This window comes from Somniosus microcephalus, chromosome 7 (genome assembly GCF_052327205.1).
Source record: "Somniosus microcephalus isolate GS21.2 chromosome 7, FLI_Smic_1.0, whole genome shotgun sequence".
NCBI lineage: Eukaryota > Metazoa > Chordata > Chondrichthyes > Squaliformes > Somniosidae > Somniosus > Somniosus microcephalus.
The window spans coordinates 152069931-152097196 of NC_140993.1; the positions used below are offsets into that span (position 1 = coordinate 152069931).

General features: G+C 45.8%; 1 protein-coding gene across 1 annotated transcript in view; it reads right to left on the minus strand.

Moving 5' to 3' along the window:
- Positions 1–18868: 18868 nt before the first annotated feature.
- cpa6 (carboxypeptidase A6) overlaps positions 18869–27266 on the minus strand; it is a 190978-nt gene continuing 182580 nt past the window's right edge. The window contains exon 11 of the mRNA XM_085993964.1: positions 18869–20729. Coding sequence (XP_085850090.1) covers positions 20536–20729 — 194 coding nt within the window. The 3' untranslated portion in view covers positions 18869–20535. The remainder of the gene's footprint in view (positions 20730–27266) is intronic.

Sequence of the window (27266 nt, forward strand, 5' to 3'; positions counted from 1 at the left end):
ATGGGGCAGAGGTATAATGTTTCACCCCATTCTTCTTTAAGAATTTTTGGAATTCTTCCGACACGAACTGTGGTCCGTTGTCCGAACATATCTGTTCTGGCAATCCGTTCCTTGCGAATATTGTTCTTAACACCGCAATTGTCTTTTCTGAAGTAGTGGTATTCATCTTGATCACTTCTGGCCATTTGGAATGTGCGTCCACCGCAATTAGGAACATGGAGTCCATGAATGGACCAGCAAAGTCAATATGTACGCGTTGCCATGGGGCTGAAGGCCATTCCCATGGGTGTAGCGGTGCGATCGGAGGTGCATTTTGCACTTTTTGGCACCCAGCGCAGCTTTTTGTCAACTCCTCTATCTGTTGGTCAATGCCCGGCCACCATACATAAGCCCTAGCAAGACTTTTCATCTTAACTCCCCCCAGATGACCTTCATGCAGTTCCTTTAGAACTCTTTCCCGTAACTTGGGAGGAATAATCACTCTTGTCCCGTACATCAAAGTACCATGGCAGACGGACAGCTGGTCTCGCCTTGCCGAGAATGCCGGTAACAGAGGATCACCATGTGTTGGCCATCCCTTCACTGCCACCTCGTAAACTCGGGACAGTGTCGGGTCGTTCCTGGTTTCTCTTTCAATACTTGCATTGGTGACTGGTAAACACTCGATGATGGTCGAATGAAATAACTCAACAGGGTCAACTTTCGTCGTCTCTTCTGCTTCAGGTAGTGGCAGGCGCGACAGCCCATCAGCATTGCCATGCTGCTTTGTACCTTTGAATTCTATTTGATATTGATGTGCCCCTAGGAAAAGGGACCATCTCTGGAGTCGCTGTGCTGTCATCACCGAAACACCCTTCTTAGGGTTAAAAATGGATACCAACGGCTGATGGTCTGTCAGAAGTGTGAATTTTTGGCCCTGCAGGTAATGATTAAACTTCTTCACTCCCCATACAAGGCTGAGAGCCTCCCTATCGATCTGCGCATAGTTGCGCTCAGCGGAGGTCAATGATGTGGATGCAAACGCGACTGGCCTTTCCGTGCCATTTGGCAACTTGTGTGAGAGTACTGCCCCAATACCATATGGAGAAGCATCACAAGCCAACCGAATAGGCAGTGTCGGGTTGAAGTGAGTCAACACTTCCTCTGAGGTGATCAATTCTTTGCTTTTGCGAAATGCCTTCTTACAGTTTTCGCTCCATTCCCATGGTACCCCCTTCTGTAAAAGAGCGTTCAGCGGGTGCAGTACCGTGGATAGATTCGGTAGAAACTTATGGTAATAGTTAATCAATCCCAGAAACGACCTCAACTGAGAGACATTATCCGGAGCAGGAGCCTTTACAACTGCCTTTATCTTGTCAGGAGACTTATGAAGCCCCTCCCGGTCAATGACATGACCACAGTACGAGATCCGCTTCTGAAAGAACTCACATTTCTGCCGATTAACTCTAAGTCCATACTCTTTCAGTCTGTTGAGCACCAGTTCCAAGTTTGCGAGGTGTTCTTCATCACCATCACCTGTAATCAGAATATCGTCCAGGTAACATTGTGTGCCTGGAATTCCCTGTAATACCTGCTCCATGGCCCTCTGCCAAATTGCCGGAGCCGATGCCACTCCAAAAACCAGCCTATTATACCGGTACAAACCTCTATGCGTGTTGATCGTGAGGTACTGGCGTGACTCTTCATCAACCTCCATCTGCAAGTACGCCTGTGCCAGGTCTATCTTGGTGAAGTGTTTCCCGCCAGACAACGAAGCAAAAATATCCTCAATCCGCGGAAGCGGATACTGCACCGTGTGAAGCACCGGATTAACGGTGATCTTGAAATCTCCACAGATGCGAACCTTCCCTGGTTCTCCTGGCTTGTTGCTCGAAGGACGTTTCATAACGGGAACAATGGGCATAGCCCACTCACTCCAATCTACCTTAGACAGTACACCTGAACGTTCTAGCGCTTCCAGTTCCGCTTCTACAATAGGTCGTATTGCATAGGGTACCGGTCTGGCTTTGAAAAATTTTGGTTGTGCATGTTCATCAATCTTGATGTTTGCCGTAATTCCTTTCAGTGTTCCCAGTCCTTGCTGGAACACCTCTTTAGCATCATCCAATATTTTGGACAATCGTTTAGGTTTGACATCTGTTTCCCCGGAATCTACCGTTAGTGCTTTTAAGGAGTGCCAGTCCATATTCATTTTCCTAATCCACTCCCGTCCCAGTAGTGGTGGACCTCCTTCAGGTAGCACATATAAGTCCATTACTTGGCTTTCTTCGCCCTTGTGGACCACTTTTACCTCCATCTTTCCGATGGGGTACACTCTTTGCCCCGTGTATGTTTTCAATATAATCTCCGTATCCCGTAGGGGAATATGTTGGAATAACCTTTTGTAATCTTTCTTATTCATGACCGTCAATGCCGATCCAGTGTCCAATTCCATCTTTACTTGGACTCCTGCTATCTGAAGAGTGACCCAAATTGTCTGGAGATCTGCATCCTTACCAACGTTGTGTACTCTTAAGCTACCCAGTTCATTACTGCTAGCGTCTGAATCTGACTTCTGTTCGTTTGAACTGGTCTTTGTCACCTTGTGCACCTTTATGTATTTTCCTTGCGGTGACTTTTTGTTGCTGGTCTTCTTTCCTGACCGGCATACTTTAGCTATGTGGCCAAGCCTGCCACACATTCTGCATTCTTGGTTTTTAAACCAACACTGGTTCTGATCGTGTGTTGTCTTTCCACAACGATAACATTTTACAGTACTCAAACCCAATTTATTTGTACTGTGTTCCGGTGACCATAGCTGCATTACTGCCGTGCCTCTCGCTGCGGTCTCGTGCGCTGCTGCCATAGTGACCGCTTTCTCAAGCGTCAGCTCATTCTCCTCGAGCAGTCGCTTTTGTGTATCTTCTTTTAATAATCCACACACAAATCTATCTCTTAGCGCGTCTGTCAGTCCCGTTCCAAACTGACAGCACCTTGCTAGCTTACGCAATTCCATTAAATATTCAGCATTGCTTTCATCCTTCAGCTGCCTTCTGCTGTAAAATTTAAATCGTTCCGCTAGCATCAGCGGCGTGGGGTTTAGATGATTTTTCAGGACAGTAACAATCTCCTCGAACGTCTTATCCGCCGGTTCATCTGGTGATAAAAGGTGTTTCAATTGCCCATATGTCTTCGCACCCATTAAGTTCAATAACGTTAGTGCTTTCTCTGCATCTGGGATTTTATTTGCTTTACAATAATTTTGTATGCGTTCTACATACATGGCCCAATCTTCGATGTCGCCATCAAAGGTATCAATGTTCCCATGTTTAGGCATCGTTGCAATTTATTTTATCCCAAGATGGTGGCTTCCCGCTCTTGTCTTCGACCTCCGCCTACAAAATGGCGGTTTTCCCGCGCTTGGCGGTCTTCACCCACTGGCTGCAATGGCGTTTGGCGTGCCGCTGCTGCTCCCCTTTCCCAGCGGTTAGTAACTCCCCCGACGCTGTCTCCGCTTCACCGCGGCTCCCTCGGGCATTCGCGCTTCCCCGATGTCGTGCCTCGCAGCCCTTCTTGCAGCCCGGTTATTAGCACCGGCTGCGTTCGCCTTCACCGCGGCTCTCGCGCCTTCAGTCGCCCCAGACGCTGCGCCTTTTTGGCCCGAAAGCGGCCCGGCCCTTATCACCAGCCGCGATCGATGTCCCCGTGCTGCGCCTTTCGGCCCGAATGCGGCCCGGCCCTTGTCTCCGGTCGCGATCGATCTCACCGCCCTTATTCCTCCATCTTCCTCCCCCCGTCTGTACAGCCAACGCGGCCGACTTTCTGCTCGCGTCGCTGACTGGCTTACCCACCACCGACGTAGAAAGAAGATAGCTGACTGCCGCTGATGGAGGCTTCGAGTTCAGGATGTCTTCCGCACTCCGGGTTCTCGATGCCTGCCGCGCGACGTGTCTTCCAGCAGGGTGATGAGGGTGGATGCCGCTCTTCGACGCCCGTTCTGTGGACGAAGCCGCCGTGGATATAAACTGCCGCAGGGTAAGAATCGGACTCGTCGCCACTGTTAAGTCTGTGTGTTCCAGTTGTATTAAGATTAATTACTGACACAGACTACAAGAATAAAGTTCAACAGGTCTTTACTAGTTGGAGGTCAGGACTATACTAAATACAATATCACTACACAGTACTTATATACCGGTGGTCACCACCGGTATTACGTATACAGCAGCCAGAGAAAGTAGTACATCTCTTAAGGTGGAACAGGCTTAAGTTCTCTTAAGGTGGAACAGGTTACATACACCACACTACCATTCATTGTGTATTCCCTTGCCTTGTTAGTCCTCCCAAAATGCATCACCTCACACTTTTATAGAAACATAGAAGATAGGAGCAGGAGTAGGCCATTCGGCCCTTCGAGCCTGCTCCACCATTCAATGAGATCATGGCTGATCATCCAAATTCAGTACCCTGTCCCTGCCTTCTCCCCATATCCCTTGATCCCTTTAGCCTTAAGAAATATATCCAACTCTTTTTTGAATATATTTAATGAACTGGCCTCCACCGGCCCTCTGTGGCAGAGAATTCCATAGGTTCACCACTCTCTGGGTGAAGAAATTCCTCCTCATTTCAGTCCTAAATGGCTTACCCCTTATCCTTAGACTATGACCCCTGGTTCTGGACTCCCTGGCCATCATAAACATCCTTCCTGCATCTAGTCTGTCCAGGCCTGACAGAATTTTATAGGTTTCGATGAGATCCCCTCTCAATCTTCTAAACTCCAGTGAGTATAAGCCCAATCGACACAATCTCTCCTCATACGTCATTACCGCCATCCCAGGTATCAACCTGGTGAATCTTCGCTGCACTCCTTCCATGGCAAGGTTAAATGCCATTTGCCACTGTTCTGCCCATCTGACCAACCCGTCTATATCGTCCTGTAGCCTGAGGCTTCCGTCCTCGCTATTTACCACTCCACCAATTTTTGTGTCATCTGCGAACTTACTGATCATACCTCCTACATTCATATCTAAATTATTAATGTACACTACAAACAGCAAAGGACCCAGTACCGATGCCTGCGGTGCACCACTGGACACAGGCTTCCAGTCACAAAAACAACCTTTTTTCATCATTTGAATAATGTGCACGTGATGCAGGCATGGAACATGCCTGTGAGTGGGAGCTCCCCTGTTGATGGGCAGGAAATCACATGCTGCAGCAGAAGGCTCAACCTGTGCTTCTAATTTTCATCGTATATTGTTTAGGGTGGAACATCTGTACACCCCAAACAAGGTCACCTGCATCAGAGCGGTTGTGGCAGGGGGAAAGGGATTCCAGGTTGATAGTTTTCTCATCTCCAGCCTGGATATGCGCTGTCATGCGGGTTTGCCAGGTGGCAAGTGGCATACAAGCTTGCTGGCTGGCAGAAGTGGAACCCACCTGGGACGTGGCCTGAATCCCTTAAGATTTAGTTGCATTTTGAGATTTTCTTTGCCTCTTCTGGGCCATTGGTGTTGGCAGACCTGGGAGTCGATTGCGATCTCAACATTTCCTGCCCCTCTTCCTCTGGCAGGTGCCTGACATGAGTTTGTATGGGCATGGGTCCGCACCAGTAATATTTAAATTGGGAGCCTTCCCCAACCCGCAAACTCTGGCACGGCACCTACACTTGGATGCCCCCCCCACCCCCCGCAGTGGTACTGAGTGCCCCAAAGGTCAGGGTGCAATAGATGGCAGTCACATAGCATTGCAAGCTCCTGCCAATAACCCCCTCAACTTTAATAGGAAGGGATGCCACTTACTGAATGTTCAGATTGTGTATGACCAGATGCAAAAAATCCTTCATGTGAAAGGCAGACTTGCTAGAAGATGTATGATGTATTTATCTTCAGGAATTCTGCCCTCCCTAAGCTCTTCCAAGATGGTCAACTGAACAGATGGCTTGTGAATTATAACACATATCCCCTGCAGCCATAAATAATAACCACTTTTGTAGTGTATGTGCCTTTAAGGCAGAACTACATTTACAGCTCCTGTATACTGTAGTACCGGCAGTGACCACACCGGTATATAAGCTTTGCGCATGCCTCTGTACCCCCAGTCTAGAGATTACCCTCCTCCAGTAAAGACCTGTTATTTGTTAATGTACAGCATCCATGTGATTATTTAATAATAGCATATCCACTGAACCACGGATCCAACAGTGGCAACGAGTGTCGATTCGAATCTACCAGCAACATAAAAAAAAACAGTCGAGGCCAGGAACACGGGCGTCGACCACGAGCAACCGCCCAGCAGTCAGGCAGAGATCCAACTTCACAGGGGAGGCTGTGGAGAGCCGGGCTTGGTTCCCCAGCCACAACGAGCAGTAAGAGACCGACGACAGGTCCAGCGCAGACCCTTCCCGAGCAGCGGCGGCTGGAGCCGACCGACGGCGGAGAGAGAGCCGAGCAGCGTCGACGGGGTAAGACAGAGGGTGAAGAGCGCAGGGCGCAGCCGGGGGTTGATCACCGAGCGGCGTTGAGGAAAATAAAACAAATCGGAGAGAGGGTAGGAAACAGCCGGGTTCTGGACTGAGCGGCGTCGAAAAATATAAAAAGAACACGCAGAGCACAGCCAGTGCTCACGGGCTGAACAGGGTCCACGGGACGAAGAAAGGGGAGGTGCCATTGAGCCGCGGAGAAGAAGGAAGAGCACGGGAGACGCCATTTTTAGAAGCCGCAGCGGAGAAGAAGGGCGAGCGCGGGAAGGAAGGAAAGCGCGGGAGACGCCATTTTGTGCCAGTGGAGAAGAAGGGGAAGCGTGGGAGGCGCCATTTGTGATAGTTAACGCACACCCAAGGATGCCGAAGAGTGGCAGTATCTCTACGTTCGACAATGAAGTCGAAGAGTGGGCGACATATGTGGAACGTATTGAGGTGTACTGCAGGGTGAATGAAGTGCCAGATGCTAATAAAGCACTGGTTCTGTTAAATTCCATGGGTGCAAAAACTTATGGGTTACTGCGAAATCTAATAACCCCAGAGAAGCCGGTAAACAAGAATTTTGAAAGCATAGTAGAAATCCTACAGGACCACTTAAACCCCACACCGCTGCTGATAGCAGAACGATTTAAGTTCCATAAAAGGAACCAACACGAAGACGAAAGCAATGCTGAGTACCTAACGGAACTGCGCAAGCTATCGAAACACTGCCAGTTTGGAGCGGGACTAGCAGACACGTTAAGGGACAAGTTTGTGTGTGGGCTACAAAGTGAAGGAACCCAGAAACGGCTTCTATCAGAAAAGGACCTTACGCTGGACAAAGCTTTCAGTATGGCAGTATCACACGAAGCAGCCGCAAAGGGCGCTGCAGAGATACAACGGAGACCGCAAGAATATGGCACCAATGAAATGTCCTATGGAACAGGGAAGTGCTATCGCTGCGGCAGAACAACACATGACCAGAAAGATTGTTGGTTCAAGGACCAAGTGTGCAGACAGTGTGGGAAAGCAGGACACATAGCAAGAGTCTGCAGATCTGGGAAGAAAACCAACAGTAAGAAATCGCCACAGGAGAAGTGCAAAAAGGTACACCAGGTGATGGACAGTGGTTCAGACGAACAGAAAAGTGACACAGACTCCAGAAGCAAGGAGCTGGGTTGTCTGAAACTACATAAGGTAACCGAAATGGAGGATCACCAGACTATCTGGGTTACACTCAAGATAGACGGAGTCCAAGTGGAAATGGAATTGGACACAGGGTCAGCTCTAACAGTCATAAATCAAAGAGACTACAAGCGGCTATTTTCACACATACCCTTGAAAGCTACAGAGATTGTCTTGAAGATGTATACGGGCAAAAAGTCTACCCCAAAGGAAAAATAAGAGTGAAAGTGACATATAAATGCCAGGAAATACCTAAAATGGATATATATGTATTGCCAAATGGAGGACCACCACTGCTAGGACGTGAATGGATCCGGGAGATACAATTAGATTGGCATTCCATACAGGCACTGAAGGTTGAGGCCAAAAAGGATGACGACGTCACACCTGGATGACTGTCAAAAATGCTAACTGACGCAAAAGAAGTGTTCCAGGAGGGACTCGGAACACTAAAAGGCATAACAGCAACGATTAAAATAGAGGAAAATGCAAGCCCAAAGTTTCTGATGGCCAGACCAGTGCCTTATGTGATCAGACAAGCTGTTGAAGCAGAGCTGGAAGGGTTGGAACGTTCAGGAGTACTGTCCAAAGTGGACTGGGGCGAGTGGGCTACACCCATCATTCCTGTAATGAAGAGGTCGTTGAGTAATACGCCTGGGGAACCAAAGAAGGTCCGCATCTGTGGGGATTTTAAGGTGACAGTGAACCCAGTCCTTCACACGGTGCAATATCGCTTCCACGAATTGAGGATATTTTTGCCTCGCTATCTGGAGGTAAATGCTTCACCAAAATTGATCTAGCCCAGGCGTACTTGCAAATGGAGGTAGAAGAAGCTTCGAAACATTACCTTACGATCAACACTCATAAAGGTCTCTATCAATACAATCGGCTGGTGTTTGGAGTAGCCTCGGCTCCGGCTATCTGGCAAAGTGCGATGGATCAGGTCCTGCAAGGGATTCCAGGGACCCAGTGTTATTTGGATGACATCTTGGTCACGGGCGAAAATGACGGTGATCACCTCATCAACTTGGAGAAGGTGCTCACCAGATTAGAGTATGGGCTATGAGCTAATCACCACAAGTGCGAGTCTTTCCAGAAACAGATCTCGTATTGTGGCCACGTCACCGATGAAGAGGGGTTACATAAGTCCCCTGACAAGATTGAGGCAGCACCGGAAAATGTGTCGCAACTGAGGTCGTTCCTCGGGCTGGTAAACTACTACCACAAGTTCTTAGCAAATTTGTCTATGGTATTACAGCCGCTGAACACCCTACTGCAAACAGGGGTACCATGGAAGTGGGATGACGAACGTAGATGAGCTTTCCAGAAGTGTAAAGAATTGATCACATCAAAAGAGGTGTTGGCCCATTTCAACCCAGCACTACCAATTCGTTTGGCATGTGATGCATCACCCTACGGTATTGGAGCGGTGCTGTTGCACAAATTCCCAGACGGGTTGGAGAGGCCAGTAGCCTTTGCGTCTCGGTCACTAACCTCAGCCGAGCGCAACTATGCCCAGATTGACAGGGAGGCCCTCAGCCTAGTATGGGGAGTAAAAAAATTCAACCACTATCTGCATGGGCAGAAGTTCACCTTGCTGACTGACCACCAACCACTTGTCTCCATCTTTAATCCTAAGAAGGGTGTTCCAGTGATGAATGCACAGCGGTTACAAAGATGGTCCCTGTTTCTAGGGGCGAATCAATATGAAATAGAATATAAAGGCACGAAACAGCATGGGAACGCTGATGGGCTATCGCGCCTGCCACTGCCTACTGTGGAGGAAGCACCAGCAGGGACCCTATCGAGATATTTTATTCATCAATAATTGAACGATTGCCAGTAACAAATGCGGATATAGAGAAGGAGACCCGCAATGATCCGATGCTGTCACGGGTATATTAATTGACGGTGAGGGGATGGCCAACACATGGCGACTCACTGTTGCCAGCATTCTCATCCAGAAGAGAACAGCTGTCAGTATGCCAGGGGACAGTGATGTGTGGAACCAGAGTGGTGATTCCACCCAAGTTAAGGGAGAGAGTGCTAAATGAGCTACATGAAGGTCATCTGGGGGGAGTGAAAATGAAAAGCCTTGCTAGGGCTTATGTGTGGTGGCCGGGAATCGATCAACAAATCGAAGACCTAACTAAGAGCTGCTTAGGATGCCAGAAGGTCCAAAATGCACCACCACATGCCCCTCTACACCCATGGGAGTGGCCTTCCTCTCCATGGCAATGGGTACATATTGATTTTGCTGGTCCATTCATGGACTCAATGTTCTTAATAGCAGTGGATGCTCATTCAAAGTGGCCTGAGGTGATAAAAATATCTTCAACCACTACAGAGAAAACGATTGCAGTCCCACGGACCATATTTGCCAGAAACGGTTTGCCAGAGCAGATTTGCTCTGATAATGGACCACAGTTTGTGTCCGACGAGTTCCAAAAATTCATGAAAAGGAATGGGGTAAGGCATTACACATCCGCCCCGTATCATCCAGCCACAAATGGATTGGCTGAGAGGTTCGTACAAACCTTTAAGAAGGCGATAAAGGCCATGTGCAATGATGAAATTCCACTACAGCATAAGATGGACAATTTCTTATTAGCCTACCGAAACGCGACACATGCAGTTACCAACCAGACCCTGGCCATGATGTTCTTTAACCGATGGTTGAGATCTCGTCTGGACTTGCTCAGACCAAATGTGCGAAGAAATGTTGAGGACAAACAATTCCAGCACATCAATGAGAAGCCGACAAGGTGCTTCAATGTAGGGCAACCAGTCTTGGCCCATGACTATCGAACAGAGAAGTGGCAACCCGGAACGATATGTACAAGGCAGGGGCCATTAATGTACACAGTGGATGTCGGGGAGAACATTGTGAGATGCCACGTCGATCAGATCTTAGCGTCACAGGAACACGTCAACCCCATGTCTCGAGTACCTGGGGATGAACCCGACATACCGGTAGCATCTACTTGCTACCGGTATGTCGGAGAACTGGTTGGCGGACAGAAAGCAAAGAGTTGGAATAAACGGGTTGTTTTCCGAGTGGCAGGCAGTGACTAGCTGGGTACTGCAAGGATCGGTCCTAGGACCCCAGCTGTTCACAATATATATTAATGATCTGGATGAGGGAATTGGATGTAATATCTCCAAATTTGCAGATGACACAAAGCTGGGTGGGAGGGTATGCTGTGAGGAGGATGTCATGAAACTCCAGTACGATTTGGACAGGTTGGGTGATTGGGCAGAAACATGGGAAATGCACTATTATGTGGATAAATGTGAGGTTATCCACTTTGGTGGCAAAAACAGGAAGGCAGATTATTATTTGAATGGCAATAGATTGGGAGAAGGGGAAGTGCAAAGAGACCTGGGTGTTCTTGTGCACCAGTCGCTGAAGGTAAGCATGCAGGTGCAGCAGGCGGTTAAGAAGGCAAATGGTATGTTGGCCTTTGTAGCAAGAGGGTTCGAGTACAAGAACAAGGATGTCTTGCTGCAGTTGTACAGGGCCTTGGTGAGACCGCACCTTGAGTATTGTGTGCAGTTTTGGTCACCTTACCTGAGGAAGGACGTTCTTGCCATGGAGGGAGTGCAGCGAAGATTCACCAGGCTGATACCTGGGATGGCAGGAATGACGTACGAGGAGAGATTGTGTCAATTGGGCTTATACTCACTGGAGTTTAGAAGATTGAGAGGGGATCTCATCGAAACCTATAAAATTCTGTCAGGTCTGGACAGACTAGATGCAGAAAGGATGTTTCTGATGGCCGGGGAGTCCAGAACCAGTCATAGTCTAAGGATAAGGGGTAAGCCATTTAGGACTGAAATGAGGAGGAATTTCTTCACCCAGAGAGTGGTGAACCTGTGGAATTCTCTGCCACAGAGGGCGGTGGAGGCCAGTTCATTAAATATATTCAAGAAAGTGTTGGATATATTTCTTGAGGCTAAAGGGATCAAGGGATATGGGGAGAAGGCAGGGACAGGGTACTGAATTTGGATGATCAGCCATGATCTCATTGAATGGCAGAGCAGGCTCGAAGGGCCGAATGGCCTACTCCTGCTCCTATCTTCTATGTTTCTATGTTTACTTCAGACCCAGTAGCAGTGGAACCCGATGAACTACCCGATGAAAAAGGGTCAGAATCGCCTCTGCACCAAGAACAAGAACCTCTGGAAAGGCGCTATCCCGAAAGGGTCAGGAAGCCGCCCCAAAGACTGAATCTATAAATGGCCTTTTGTTGTTTAATGTACATGTTGAAATGTTAATTGTTATTTGAATATTAAGGGTATTACTAATCTAAAAAGGGGGGGAATTGTAGTGTATGTGCCTTTAAGGCAGAACTAACTTTACAGCTCCTGTATACTGTAGTACCGGCAGTGACCACACCGGTATATAAGCTTTGTGCATGCCTCTGTACCCCCAGTCTAGAGATTACCCTCCTCCAGTAAAGACCTGTTATTTGTTAATGTACAGCATCCGTGTGATTATTTAATAATAGCATATCCACTGAACCACAGATCCAACAACTTTAGGAGCTGCAAGAACAGCAGTCAAGGAGCACTGCAACAACCAGAGCAGTGGTTGAGAGAAGCATAGGGATCCTAAAACAATACTTTTTTGGCTTGATAGATCGGGAGAGGCTCAGCAATATGCTCCAGAGTGTATATCTGCAGAACCTTGCTATCCAAAAAAAGCCTGGACTTGGAGATTCCTCAGGATGTGATCCTAGCTGATTTGGAGGCTGAGTCTGGAGTGGAACATCAGGAGAACAGTCACTCCGAAGTGTCCTCAGTGGCAGCTGCAAAGGGCATTAGACGGCAACTTTTGTGTTCTCATGTGTTGGAACAGTCTCAATTTGTCACCACTGCTATTACTCCTTATCCCCAACTTCACATAAATTACAAATCCTTTAATTCAGTACCCATCCTAGATCACATAACCCTGAGCCGCAACATCAGCACATTGGTTCTTATAGGACAATTAAGAACAAGTAAACCTTAAGCAGTGCTTGCATCAAATATTCCAGTGATTTATTGCAACTATTTACAAAAAACATGACGTGGTTTTGTCTGTGCACACCCTTGTGACCACACAAGATATTCTCTGCCCTATTCTAACACTTCTTCTACATGCCACCTGAGAGCTTGGGGTCTGAGATGTATATAGTTACTGTAAAATCTAGGGATGGAGTTGGCCCTTCCCTCAGGGTCTCCAAGTCCTGGGATGGACATGGGACAGAATAAGGCCGGAATTTTCTGGGGGTGGCGGGGGGGAGGGTCAGCGGGTGGGATAGCTGGCGGCTCGGATGGGAAATTTGATTTTTTTTGATAGCGGGTCAGGACCCCACTGTCAACCCGCCTTTCCTAATGGCATATGTGATCTTCGATCTGACTTGACCCATAGAGGCAGGCGACGCAATTAAACCAATTACTGGGTTGTTGACAGACCCTTAATAATGCTTTTAACCTTACCTATTCACTTTAACTGCTCACCCACGGGGTCCACGCTGCTCGGGGACCACGTCTGAGAACCTGATGCGGGAGTTGAATGGCCATTGCTCCAGCTGATTACTTGACAACTTCAAATGTACAGTAAAAGCTCTTACCTGGCAGATCATCACTTTCCTCAACCACAAGTTGTTTCACAGTCCATTTTCAGCACATATTCTGCAGGTTTTCCACTCTCCATCCACTCTCACCTCATTGGAAGAACTCTCTCACCATTGACAGAATACTTCTGTCATCTCTACATCACCTGCCATCTATTCCATCAACATGGGTGCCCTTTATACTGTCTCACCTTGGTCCTCAGAATAAGACCACAATCAGCCCCAACACCAGCAGGACCAACCTTCTCCGCAGTCACCTGATGCTGCACAGGACAGAGGGCTTCAGCACTAGAGCACATTGCTGCCTGGGAGGCCAGGGATGGCTCACCATGGCCACATATACTTCACTTGGCGCTGTACACCCTGGCTATCACATGATGCACCAGGTTGGCACCACCCCACACCAACACCATAAAACATCCCATCAATGTCCAAGCCATTCCTTTCACACTCACCACCATTGCAGGGGTTACCGTTATGTCTCACCATTCACTGCAACTCATTAAGCCACTTCCAAAGGTGCACACAAATCTGTCCTAGAGTCTATTAGTAAGGACGTGGTAACAGGGCACTTAGAAAATAATGATAGGATTGGGCAGAGTCAACACGGAGTTATGAAAGGGAAATTGTGTTTGACAAATCTATTACAGTTTTTTGAGGCTGTAACTAGCAGAATAGATAAGGGGGAACGGGTGGATGTGGCATATTTGGATTTTCAGAAGGCATTCGATAAGGTGCCATACAAGAGGTTATTAAACAAAATTAGGGCACTTGGGATTGGGGGTAATATATTAGCATGGATTGAGGATTGGTTAACGGACAGAAACAGAGAGTAGGAATAAACAGGTCATTTTCGGGTTGGCAGGCTGTAACTAGTGGGGTACCGCAAGGATCAGTGCTTGGACCTCAGCTATTCACAATCTATATCAATGATTTGGATGAGGGGACCAAGGGTAATATATCCAAGTTTGCTGATGATACAAAGCTGGGTGGGAATGTAAGTTGTGAGGAGGATGCAAGGAGGCTTCAAAGGGATATAGACAGGCTAAGTGAGTGGGCAAGAACATGGCAAATGGAATATATTGTGGAGAAATGTGAAGTTATCCACATTGGTAGGAAAAATAGAAAAGCAGAGTATTTTTTAAATGGTGAGAGATTGGGAAATGTTGGTGTTCTGAGGGACCTGCGCATCCTTGTACATGAATCAGTGTAAGTTAACATGCAGGTACAACAAGCAATTGGGAAAGCAAATGGTATTTTTAAAAATTTGTTTATGGGATGTGGGGGTCGCGGGCAAGGCCAGCATTTATTGCCCATTCCTAATTGCCCTTGAGAAGGTGGTGGTGAGCCACCTTCTTGAACCGCTGCAGTCCGTGTGATGAAGGTACTCTCACAGTGCTGTTAGATAGGGAGTTCCAGGATTTTGACCCAGTGACGATAAAGGATCAGCGATATACTTCTAAGTCAGGATGGTGTGTGACTTGGAGGGGAACATGGAGGTGGTGGTGTTCCCATGCGCTTGCTCCCCTCGTCCTTCTAGGTGGAAGAGGTCGCGGATTTGGGAGGTGCTGCCAAAGAAGCCTTGACGAGTTGCTGCAGTGCATCTTGTAGATGGTACACACCACAGCCACGGTACACCGGCGGTGGAGGGAGTGAATATTTAAGGTGGTGGATGGGGTGCCAATCAAGCAGGCTGCTTTGTCCTGGATGGTGTCGAGCTTCTTGAGTGTTGTTGGAGCTGCACTCATCCAGGCAAGTGAAGAGTATTCCATCACACACTTTACTTGTGCCTTGTAGATGGTGGAAAGGCTTTGGGGAGTCAGGAGGTGAGACACTCGCTGCAGAATACCTAGCCTCTGACCTGCTCTTGTTGCCACAGTATTTATGTGGCTGGTCCAGTTGTTTCTGGTCAATGGTGACCCCCAGGATGTTGATGGTAGGGGATTCGGCGATGGTAATGCCGTTGAATGTCAAGGGGTGGTGGTTAGACTCTCACTTCACAGAAATCACAGAAACCCCACAGTGCAGATAGAGGCCATTTCGGCCCATCGAGCCTGCACCGACACATAGCCCACCAAATCCCCGTAACCCCTACACCAACACATATCCCACCCTATCCCCGTAACCCCACGTATCTAATCCCCCTAACACTAAGGGTCAATTTATCATAGCCAATCAACCTAACCCGCACATCTTTGGACTGTGGGAGGAAGCCGGAGCACCCGGAGGAAACCCACGCAAACACGGGGGGAATGTGCAAACTCCACACAGTCACCCGAGACCGGATTCGAACCCGGGTCCCTGGCGCTGTGAGGCAACAGTGCTAACCATTATGCCACCGTGCTGGAGATAGTCATTGGAGATAGTCATTGCCTGGCACTTCTGTGGCGCGAATGTTACCTGCCACGTCGTCCAGGTCTTTTTGCATGCAGGCATGGACTGCTCCATTATCTGAGGAGTTGTGAATGGCACTGAACACTGTGCAGTTATCAGCGATCATCCCCATTTCTGACCTTATGTTGGAGGGAAGGTCATTGATGAAGCAGCTGAAGATGGTTGGGCCTAGGACACTGCCCTGAGGAACTCCTGCAGCGATGTCCTGGGGCTGTGATGATTGACCTTCAACCACCAGAACCTTTATGTTGGCCTTTATTACAAGAGGATTTGAGTATAAGAGTAAAGACGTCTTACTGCAATTATACAGGGCCCTGGTGAGACCACACCTGGAGTATTGTGTACAGTTTTGGTCTCCTTACCTAAGGCAGGATATACTTGCCATATAGGGAGTGCAACGAAGGTTCACCAGACTGGTTCCTGGGATGGGGGATTGTCTTATGAGGACAGATTGAGTAGGCTAGGCCTATATTCGCTAGAGTTTAGAAGAATGAAAGGTGATCTCATTGAAACATACAAAATTCTGACAGGGTAGATGCAGGATGTTTCCCTTGGCTGGGGAGTCTAGAACCAGGGGTCACAGTCTCAGAATAAGGGGTCGACCATTTAGGACTGAGATGAGGAGAAATTTCTTCACTCAGAGGGTGGTGAATCTTTGGAATTCTCTACCTCAGAGGGTAGTGGAGGCTCAGTCGTTGAGCATATTCAAGACAGAGATCGATAGATTTTTAAATCTTAAGGGAATCAAGGGGTATGGGGATAGTTCAGGAAAGTGGAGATGATGTAGAAGATCAGCCATGATCTTATTAAATGGCGGATCAGGCTTGAAGGGCCAAATGGCCTACTCCTGCTCCTATACCTTATGTTCTTATACCAACCAGCTTCTGTACATCGTGATAGAAGCTATGCAGAATCTCCATATGTGTCTTGTGTTTTGCTTCCCTTCATGGTAGAACCCTTGAGATCATCATCCATTATCCTTCCACATAGCCTACAGCATTGGATGTGATGGCTTCTCCCGCTACTCCAAGATCCCATGGTTCTCAAATCTGAGACAGCACCTCCACGTCAGCCTTTCTTTCTAGAGAATTTCTAACCGCAAAAACTGACCTCTTGCAATTTAGCTTCCAGCTCCTGGCCAACGACTATAGCTTGCAATTTCTTATTTAAAAATCTGCCTATCCATGTGTCTCTTTCCCTTTGTATTCCCAATCAGATGGAGGGCTCAAAATAGAAATGTGAACAGAATTGACTCAGCTAATATTTTGTCCTATGCATAAATTGCACCTTTTTAATGTAACAGGAAATAATTTATTCATTTACTTTCCAGTATGAGAGAACACAGCCCTTTTTCCTCCTTTTAAAATAAATTATGTTAGCAATTAATTATTTTATAAATCTACCTATCTTGAGATTACATAGCTTATCAGCATTTAAAGATTACAAAAGCTAAACAATTTCAAACCAAAATCTATTTTTTCAGGCGGCAGCTGTTGATGTTTCTGCCATTCCCATTTACACCTCTTGTAGACTCATCTTTTGTTTCTTTACCTGGCCCATTACCATCTCCTTTTGCTTTGTACTATCATACCTTTTGTCATTTAGTCTCTCCTGCCTTCCACCCCATCACAGATATTCCCTTTTGTTCTTTCCTCCCCACTTTCCCTGCCCCTGCACTTGCTTAAAATCTGTTACGTCTCTAACTTCTTCCAGTTCTGATGAAAGGTCATCGACCTGAGACGTTAACTCTGTTTCTCTCTCCACAGATGCTGCCTGACCTGCTGAGTATTTCCAGCATTTTCTGGTTTTATTTCAGCATTTAAAGATTCTTTCATTTAAGATTCAATATATACAACTTTTTCAACTGTTCTTTCATTTATATTCATCATAGTTTTTCAGGAAAAATGCAATACTTACCTGTGCGATGGTGCACATTACGCTTACTTATTTTGCTATTATGTATGCAAAATGAATTGAGATATAATGAGGGGAATTTTAACCACCAAAATCGGCTGCGTTTGGGTCGGGTAGGATGTTAAAATTTAAAAAGTCTGAAACCCAAACCCAACCCACCTCAAACCCACCCACTTCTGGTTTTAACAGATTGCAGGGGTGGGGGGGCAACCAACCCACTCCCAGGAGGCTGGTTGCTCATTTAAACATTTTAATGAGGCTACTATATCCCTCTTCCAGGTTTAACCCTGGCTGGCCACGTATCCCAGGCCTCGGGAAAGTCGACAGCTAAAGGGAGGCGAGGACTGCTGCGTGGAAGAGGTAATTGCTTTTCCAGGACTGCTTGTGAGCCAGGAGGAGCAGGAGGGCTTCCTCTCGGACCCCCAAGCTAACCTGCTTCCCTCTCTGCAATCAGAATCCCCCCACCCCCACCAACCCCCCTATCTCTGACCCTGTGGTCTCCAACCCCTGGTGATCACTCCACAGCATTTGGGGAAATGCGGATTTCCAGGTTTCCCAACCAGAACTCCTTCCCCTGTTTGTAAATCCTGCCCCAGTAAAGATTGGGATGCATGAGTCTGCATCCAATGGTTGATTAATGATATATTGATTCCTGTCTTTCAATCCACTTTCAAAATGTTATGGCGCAATACATATTTGTTACTTTGTAAGTATTTTTTCAAACATTGAAAAATTAAAATTGAAAAAAAAAATTGTTTCACTAAATGAATGATGAGGAACAATTTTTAAATTCTTACTTCCCAGGTATTTTTTTTCTGATTTATTCTTTCTGTTTTATGCATGCAGCAGTTGAATTCTAGTCAGAAAAATCCATTACCTTTTCATATTTGACTAACTGCTATTTACACAACTCTAAAAGGCTGAAACAGAAAAATAATAGCAGGGAAAAGAGCCTGTAAATTATTTCCCAACCGCTGACTTGGTCAAATATATATATTTTTGCAAAATGACTTTGAAAACAAGAATACATTTTGCATATTTAACCAGCAGTGAATATGACTTCACTATTCTTTGATAACTAACCTGTAAATCTAGCCTGTTACTTCTGTCCAATTTGATACGAGCCACTGTATAAACAATTATCCACGCCATTTTTCAGGATTTTAAAACATTCGCAAATCCTTCAACATACACTGGAGGAAAAGTTGCTGTGCTCACTCGGGACAGTCCGTGTTATTGCATTCATAAAGTTTTCTGTGGTTGGTATTCTTAGCAAAATCATAAACACAATCTTTTTGAACGCTGTACAATTTTGCTAGAAATACCTTTCAGAGATCTTCAGGAATTCGCTTATGATGTTGCTATGCATAACAACCATCGCAGTTCTGCAACTGTTATTTCCAAACATATCGACAAATTAATTTTAAGTGATATTGCTTAAATAACCTCACTTCCAGTGTTGGATGCTTTACCATTCCTCTGAAAATGCAACTTCAAATCTTAATGCTTTTAACTTTCGGACCCCCTTTGGAGGTTTCATTTCTGTAGACATGCAGTGGTAAGACACTCTGCATTCTGGTAGGCTACTGCATAGATCTGTGTCAATCTTCACACTTGTTTTCTGCAGTTTGATATCTCGTCAGGGAAGCATTTTACTTAAATTCTGATTTTAATGAGATTTTTGAACACATATTTCAGGCTTAACTAAAGCTACAAAGGTAATATCCATTAGTGCTGAAGACAACTGATATATATCATATTCTTGTCATTAATTATGACAATGTTATAGACAGCCTTAATCAAGCAAGCAGTATTTTCTTGCTATACAGCGAGTTTCTACTGAAATGTAAACTAAGTATATTAGCTTACCATTATTTAATATGGCAAAACATTTTTTACATCAATCTCATTGTGGTTTTGTAAATAATTTAAAAATTGTAAAGTTAAAATTCCATTTAGCTAACCAAGTACATTGCTTTCACCAACTATGTAAAATCTCACCTTATCATGCATTCTATATAATTTGAAATTTCTCATCTCTGCATACAAGAGTGACTGCTTCTGCTACTGCAACTAACAACGTTCTTTAAAATATTAAGGTACACTTTATTTTTCTCTCCGAGTCTTTCAAGTCCTGATCCAATTGCATCAAGATGGAAGGTGAGCTACCTGTTCCCAGGAATGTGCCAATGTTGCTGTGAACTGACTATCTGGTGGTACAAGAGAGTTGCTGGTAATCAGAGGAGGCTTTCAGTAAATGGTCATTCCCAAGACATTTTAGCCTCAGTATTCTTGCTGCAGGGATAAAATAAAATATTAAAAATTGGGGTAATTTAAAATATGTCACTCAATTGGTAATTTTAAGGTGGAAGATGAAAGCAGTAAAATTTTCTACATTGACTTATTCTTAAGACCCTCAGGCCACTTCAGTAGTTTTTTTTTTAAAAACCTGTTCAAAAAATCTGACTTTTTCCCCCCTGTACTTTGCAGTTACTGTAGTAGTTACAATAAAAGCATCAATTAACTTAGATACATTTTGACAATACTTTGCTGGAATTCATAGTGCAATAAATCATCTCAATTATAGTAAGATAAAAGAGGAATAAGGCTAAATATGTTTGTGTCCTTAATAGTTTGAAACTGTCTAAGTTGAGAATCATTTGTGACAACCCTGTCTAAATTCAGATGTGTTCTTGAAAGCTTCACTGTCTAGAATAGTTATATAATTCTTTAATTATACAATAATCCATACAGAACACATTCTTATGATTTACTACAACAGTATATTTGCATATTATGGTGACAAATTTCTGCCATTTGTGGTTGCCAAAATACTTATCTTCCATATAAAGATAAAAAAGATAAAATATAGAAAGAGATGTAAATCTATGGTCGATTTAGCTTATTTAAGCAAAAAATGTTACATTGCAAAATGGTTTGTACTGTTTTAAAAAAAAAACAAATCAGGTGGTGATGATGAATAGCTCACTTCAATGGGCATTTCTTAAGAATATGGTTTGTAATATTTTTAACAGCTAATGTTGTCTCTGTACATGTGGGTTTAATTAGAGATTCTGGCAGCAAAAATCCATAATAACCAGTATCTCGCAGTTCAAATGCAAATGCATAGGGAATGCCATGTTTATAGGCCCAATCCATAGAACTACCAGAAGTGACATCTGAAAGGCAAGAAGGAAATGTATTATTAGAGCTTACATTTCAATATATCATATCACAAGATATTTATGGATGAAGATGACCATTTGACCCACCTTAGTTCATTCATCCAGAAAGACTTTAAAGTCCTCAAAAAATTGGATTTTTTAGAAGGATTCCAAGGATTTCACCACCATGGCACTATCCAGAAGTCCATTCCATTTTTTTTTTAAATCACTCTTTGTGCTAAGAATTTCTTGGGATCAGTCCTAAATTTACAGCATAGGAGGCCATTCAGCCTATCGTGTCTGTGCCGGCTCTTTCCTGGAGCCATCCAAAACTAATCCCACTTCCGTGGTCTCTCCCCATAGCCTTGTATCTCTCTCTTCAAATATTTACTCAATTTTTTTTAAAGGAAGCAATGGTTTCTGGCTCAACTGCTCCCTGTGGCAAAGCATTAAATCCTCCAGCAATGCTCTGTCTCAAGAAATTTCTCCTAACCTTTCTCTCTTAGTGATACTTTTAAATTGATGACCTCTCGTTACTGACACCCCAAACAGAGGAAATAGTCTTTCCCTATTGTGCTGGAGGACTGGAAGGTTGCTAATGTTATACCACTATTCAAGAAAGGGGAGAGGGATAAACCAGGAAACTACAAGCTAGTCAGCCTAACATCGGTGCTGGGGAAGTTATTGGAAACCATCATCAGGGACAAAATAAACTTTCATTTGGAAAGACATGGGTTAATTAAGTCGAGCCAGCATGGATTGGTTGAAGACAAATCATGACTGACTAACCTGATTTAATTCTTTGATGAGATAACAGAGAAGGTTGACCAAGGTAGTGCAGTAGATGTTATATATATGGACTTTTGGAAGTCATTCAACAAAGTGCCACACAGGAGACTTGTTAAGAAGATAGAAGCCCATAGAATTAAGGGAAAAGTGGTGGCATAGAATTACATAAAATATACAGCACAGAAACAGGCCATTCTGCCCAACGAATCCATGCCGGCATTTATGCTCCACTCAAGACGCCTTCCATCCTTCCTAATCTAAATCTATCAGCATAAACCTCTATTCCCTTCTCCCTCACATGCTTATCTAGCTTCCCGTTAAATACATCTATACTATTCGCCTCAACTACTCCCTGTGGTAGCACGTTCCACATTCTCACCACTCTCTGGGTAAAGAAGTTTCTTCTGAATTCCCTATTTGATTTCTTGGTGATGATATAACATTGATGGGCTCTAGTTTTTGCTCTTCCCCACAGTATGGATATGGTATTAGCTCAGTGACAGGAAGCAAAGGTGTTGGTGGATGGATGTTTTTCAGACTGGGAGGTGGTTTGCAATGATGTTCCCCAAGGGTAAGTTTTGGGTCCATTACTCTTTCAAATTTTTATAAATGACCTAGACTTGGGTGTGGGAGAAGCATTATAAAGTTTGCAGATACGAAACTTGTCAACGTAATAGATAGTGATGAGGATAGTTGTAAATTTCAGGATGACATTTACAGGATGGTGAAATGGGCAGACGCATGGCAGATGGTGTTCAATGTGGAGAAATATGAAGTGATGCACTTTGGGAGAACTAATATGGAAAGACAGTATACTATAAATAGCACGATTTTGAAAGGTATAGATGAGCAAGAGACTTTGGTGTCCATATACACAAATCCTTAAAGGTGGCAGGGCAAGTTGATAAGGTGGTTAAAAAAGCATATGGGTTACTTGGGTTTATAAATAGAGGCATAGAAGCAAAGAGATCATGCCAGAACTTTAGAAATCACTGGTTAGGCCTCAGCTGGAGTATTGTGGACAATTTTGGGCCCCACACTTCAGAAAAGATGTAGAGGCCTTACAAATGGTACAGTGGAGGTTTACCAGGTTGTTACCAGGGATGAGGGACTTCCATTATGAAGAGAGGTTAGAAAACTTAGGATTGCTCTCCTTGGAACAGCGAAAGTTAAGAGGTGATCCAATAGAGGTTTTCAAGATGATGAGAGGTTTTGATAGACTAGACAGAGGAAAGCTATTCCCTCGGGTGAGTGGGTCAATAACCAAAGGTCATAGATTTAAAATCACTGACAAAAGATTTAGAGGGGAGATGAGGAGAATTTTTTCACTCAAGAGTTGTCAGAGTCTGGAATGCTCAACCTGAAAAGGCGGTGGAAGCTGATTCCATAAATAATTTTAAAATGGAGTTGGACAGGTATTTGAGGATGAGGAACTTACAGGGTTACTGACAAAAAGCGGGGATGTGGGACTAAGCACGACTGCTCTTTCAAAGAGCCAACACAGGTATGATGGGCCAAATGGCCTCCTTCTGTGCTGTAAGTTCCTATGATTCTATTCACTCAATCAAAACTCTTTCTAATGCTAAAAAATATCTTCTTAGCTTTCTCTGCTACAATAGAAATTGTCTCATTTTTCCACTCTTGGCATTATCCTGATGAATCTATAATGGGGTGCCCAACAGTACTCTAACTATGGCCTAACCAATTTTTTTTTAATACAAATTTATCATTACTCGTTATCATAGAATGATGGGCCCCGATTTTCGGCTTGTGTGGGGAATGGTCGGATTTCCCCGAATGTGGGGTTTCTGACACACATAAAAAAGTGTCAGCCAGCCCCACGCAATTTTCCCTCAATTGGCCAATTAATTCCCAGCATGTGGGAAGCCTTGCTAATTGTCTAAATCGAGTCAGAAATCCCCACAGTATGATGTCATCATTCATGGTGCTTTCAAGGTCCATAGCAAGCACTGCATCATCTGAAGGCTTCCAAATGAACCATACAGGATGGCAGAGGAGCCTGCAGCAGCTGTGGCCAGTGCCAGACCCCGAGCTGCCTTCAAATTCGACGAGGCTTCACTGCAGGCATTATTGGATGGGGTTAGGGTCCACAAGGAGGTCCTCTTCCCTAGGTCAGGGAGGAAGAGGCCTCCCACTGAGACCAATGCTGCATGGATGCAGGTGTCAGCAGATGCCAACTCGCTGGGAGTCACCAGAGGAACCTTGGCATTACATCTGTAACTCCTTCCTTTACTCCCCCACAGTACCATCCAGAGCCCCCGTCCTCACTGTGGAGGAGGAAGAGGCTGTGCAGCCAGACTCCTCAGAGGAAGCTCCAACCTCTGAGGGTGCAGCATCAGCAGAAGTAAGCGCACCTAGCACCAGCGCAGACACTCACACCTCGGGGGGACCTTCGGGACATAGAGTAGTGTTGTCACCTGGTGTTTCACAGCTGACAAGTGAGCCTCAGCAGATACTGGAAACAGGGACAGCAGTGGAGAGTCCTCGTCGGAGGGCGCAGGGCTCTGCCAGCTCAGCTCAGCTGCGCTGCATCTCGACCCTCTGCCTCTGGGTCCATCCGCAAGAGAAGAGGTGATGGATCTCCATGCACAGATGCAGGAGTCTCTGGCAGGTTTTGTCTCCAGGGTCGCTGCGAGTGTGGAGCGAAGGGAGGAGTCCATAGCGACCATGAGCAGAGCCTTTGTGGAGTCATTGGTGCATGAACGCAGCACCATGGAAAGGTTGGCAACCTCCATGGAGGAGATAACTCGCCAGCATATGGAAAACATGGTGAGTGCTCATAAGAGAATGACATCTCTTGAGGAGCGTTGGCCATCTGTTGAACAGAGAAACCAGATCTTCATGGAAGTCCTTCTGAGTAGGACTGCCAGTGCAGAAACGGGTCCCCATGGCCCCCTAAAGCGCAGCAAGGTGCTCTCAAGCCACTTCCAAGCGCTGGCCCCTTCTGGCTTGTGCAGCTTCAGGTGAGTGAGCAGCAGCCTGGTGCTCCTGGTAATCATCCTGCTGTTCCTGGTTCTGCTGCTGCCACCTCTGCTGTTGGAGATCCTCTAATGCCAGGAAGGGAAGGTGCCAAAGGCCTCCCATGCTTCTAGCAGATGCCTCGGTTGAGGAGGTCCTGAGTTAGGGTGGTGAGAGGGGCTTCCCAGGAGCTCACACTGAAGAAGTGTATGAGGCTCCAACTTTCTGCAGCTGCTCCTAAGGCTTCAAATAGTTCCCCCAAGCCTTGATCAACAAGGTCCTGCAGCCTGCAAATGCTGCCTCTTTAAATCTCTTCAGCCCTCAGCGACCTGCTGCTGCAAGCAAGCAAGCCAGCTGTTTTCACGCCAGCTCTCATCAGCGGGGTTCCCCGCAGGCGGGTTTCAGGTGGGGAAAGCCCCAAAGTCGCAACGGCACGGGAAAATTGTCCTTAACAAGGTGATCATTGGTGATTAGTGCTCCGACGAGCAGTCCCGCCAGCGGCGGGCGGGACTGAAGCGGGGCGTGTGGAAACGGCGGTCCGAAAGTTGGACGGGGCGGGGAATCAGGCGGGGGGGGGGGTCCTGACCCGCTTTTTCCGCGATTTTCGGACCACGGCCGCATGAAAAGCCGCCCGACAGCTGCCCGAAAATCGGGGCCATAGAGTACAAAAAGAGGCCATTTGGCCCATCGTGCCTATGCCGGCTCTTTGGTAGAACTAGCCAATTAATCCCACTCCCCTGCTCTTTCCCCATTACTCATTAAATGCTTTCCCTTCAAGTATTTATCCAATTCCCTCTTGAATGCTACTATTGAATCTGGTTCCACCACCCTTTCAGGCAGTGCACAGAGCGGGGTTAAATGGAGTGGACTTGAACAGAGTGCTTTGGTTGGGAATTTGGAAAGAGTGGGAATATTAAAGAGAGGGAAGGAGTTGCTTTTAGCCTACACTACTTGTAGTGCTTTGTGTTACAGGTAAATATTTAATTTCAGTACCCTTAACTTAATCTAGATCAAGTAAGTAGTCAGGAAACTACACTAAATTACCTAATTACAAATTTAATTAAATAAATCAAGGTCATATAGGGATGGCAGTGCAGGCGGTGTGCTGCAACTGCAGCATGTGGGAGTTTGTGGAGAGCACTGTGATCCTGAACAACCACGTTTGCAGTAAGTGCCTACATCTTGAGAAACTTCAGCTCAGAGTTTTTGAGCTGGAGTCTGAGGTGCAGACGTTGCAGGGCATCAGGGATGGGGAGAGTTACCTGGAGGCAGGAGGCAGTCACACCCCTTAGGTTAGGTAGTGGTACAGGTCTGGTTAATGGTCAGGAACAGGAGGGTGTGACAGCAACTCAGGCAGGTGTAGTGCTGGAGGAGTCTCACCCTTTGCCCTTGTCCAACAGGTATGAAGTTCTTGCTGCCTGTGTGGATGAGGGAAAAGCCTGTAGGATGGATAAGCAGGCTGACCATGGCGCTATGGTGCAGGAGGCCATTCAAGTGGGGTGAGTGAAAGGGAATGTAGTTGTGGTAGGGGACAGTATAGTCAGGGGGATAGATACTGTTCTCTGCAGCCGTGACCGAGAGTTCTGAAGGTTGTGTTGCCTGCCCGGTGCCAGGGTTAAAGACGTCTCGCGGCTGGAGAAGAACTTGGAGTGGGAGGGGGGAGGATCCAGTTGTTGTGGTCCATGTAGGAACCAACGACATAGGTAGAACTAGGAATAAGGTTCTGCTGAGGGAGTTTGAGGAGCTAGGGTCTAAATTAAAAAGCAGAACCTCAAAGGTAATCATCTCTGGATTGTTACCTGACCCACGTGCAAATTGTCATAAGGACAAACAGGTTAGAAGTTTAAATGCGTGGCTCAAAGAGTGGTGTGGGAGGAAGGTTTCAGTTCATGGGACACTGGCACCAGTACTGGGGAAAGAGGGAGCTGTTCCAATGGGACGAGCTCCACTTCAACAGGGCTGGGACCAGTGTCCTGGCGAATCGAATAACTAGGGCAATAGAGAGGGCGTTAAACTAATGAAGGGGGCGGGGGGGGGGGGGAGGTTGGGAGGATCCAGGAAAGAGTAAATTTAAAAGCAGTGGGAGAAATGTCAAGGCTCTAGAGCAGAGTAGAGCTTTGGGTAAAAATAAGCAGAGTGTGTCAGGAAGGGACAGAGAGAGTAACAAAGGTAATAGGGCATCAGTGACTAAGGTGACATCAGGGAAAAAGAGAAATAAGTCAAAGCTAAAGGCACTATATCTGAATGCATGAAGCATTCACAACAAAATAGATGAATTAATAGCGCAGATAGAAATGAACAGGTTTGATCTAATAGCCATAGCGGTGACGTGGTTGCAAAGTGGCCAAGGCTGGGAACGAAATATTCCAGGATACATAACTTTTAGAAGGGATAGGCAAAATGGAAAAGGAGGAGGGGTAGCCCTGATAATAAAGGATGGGATAAAGACAGCAGAGAGAAAGGATCTTAGCTCCGAAAATCAAGAAGTAGCATCAGTTTGGGTGGAGCTAAGAAACAGCAAGGGGCAGAAAACATTGATGGGAGTTGCTTATAGGCCCCCAAACAGTAGTTGTAATGTAGGGCAGAGTATAAATCAGGAAATTGGAGGGACATGTAACAAGGGTAATACAGTAATCATGGGGGACTTTAATCTACATATAGACTGGGCAAACCAAATTTGCAGTAATAGTGTGGAGGACGAATTCATGGAATGTATTCAAGATAGTTTTCTAGATCAGTATGTTGAGAAACCAAATAGGGAACAGGCTATTTTAGATCTGGTAT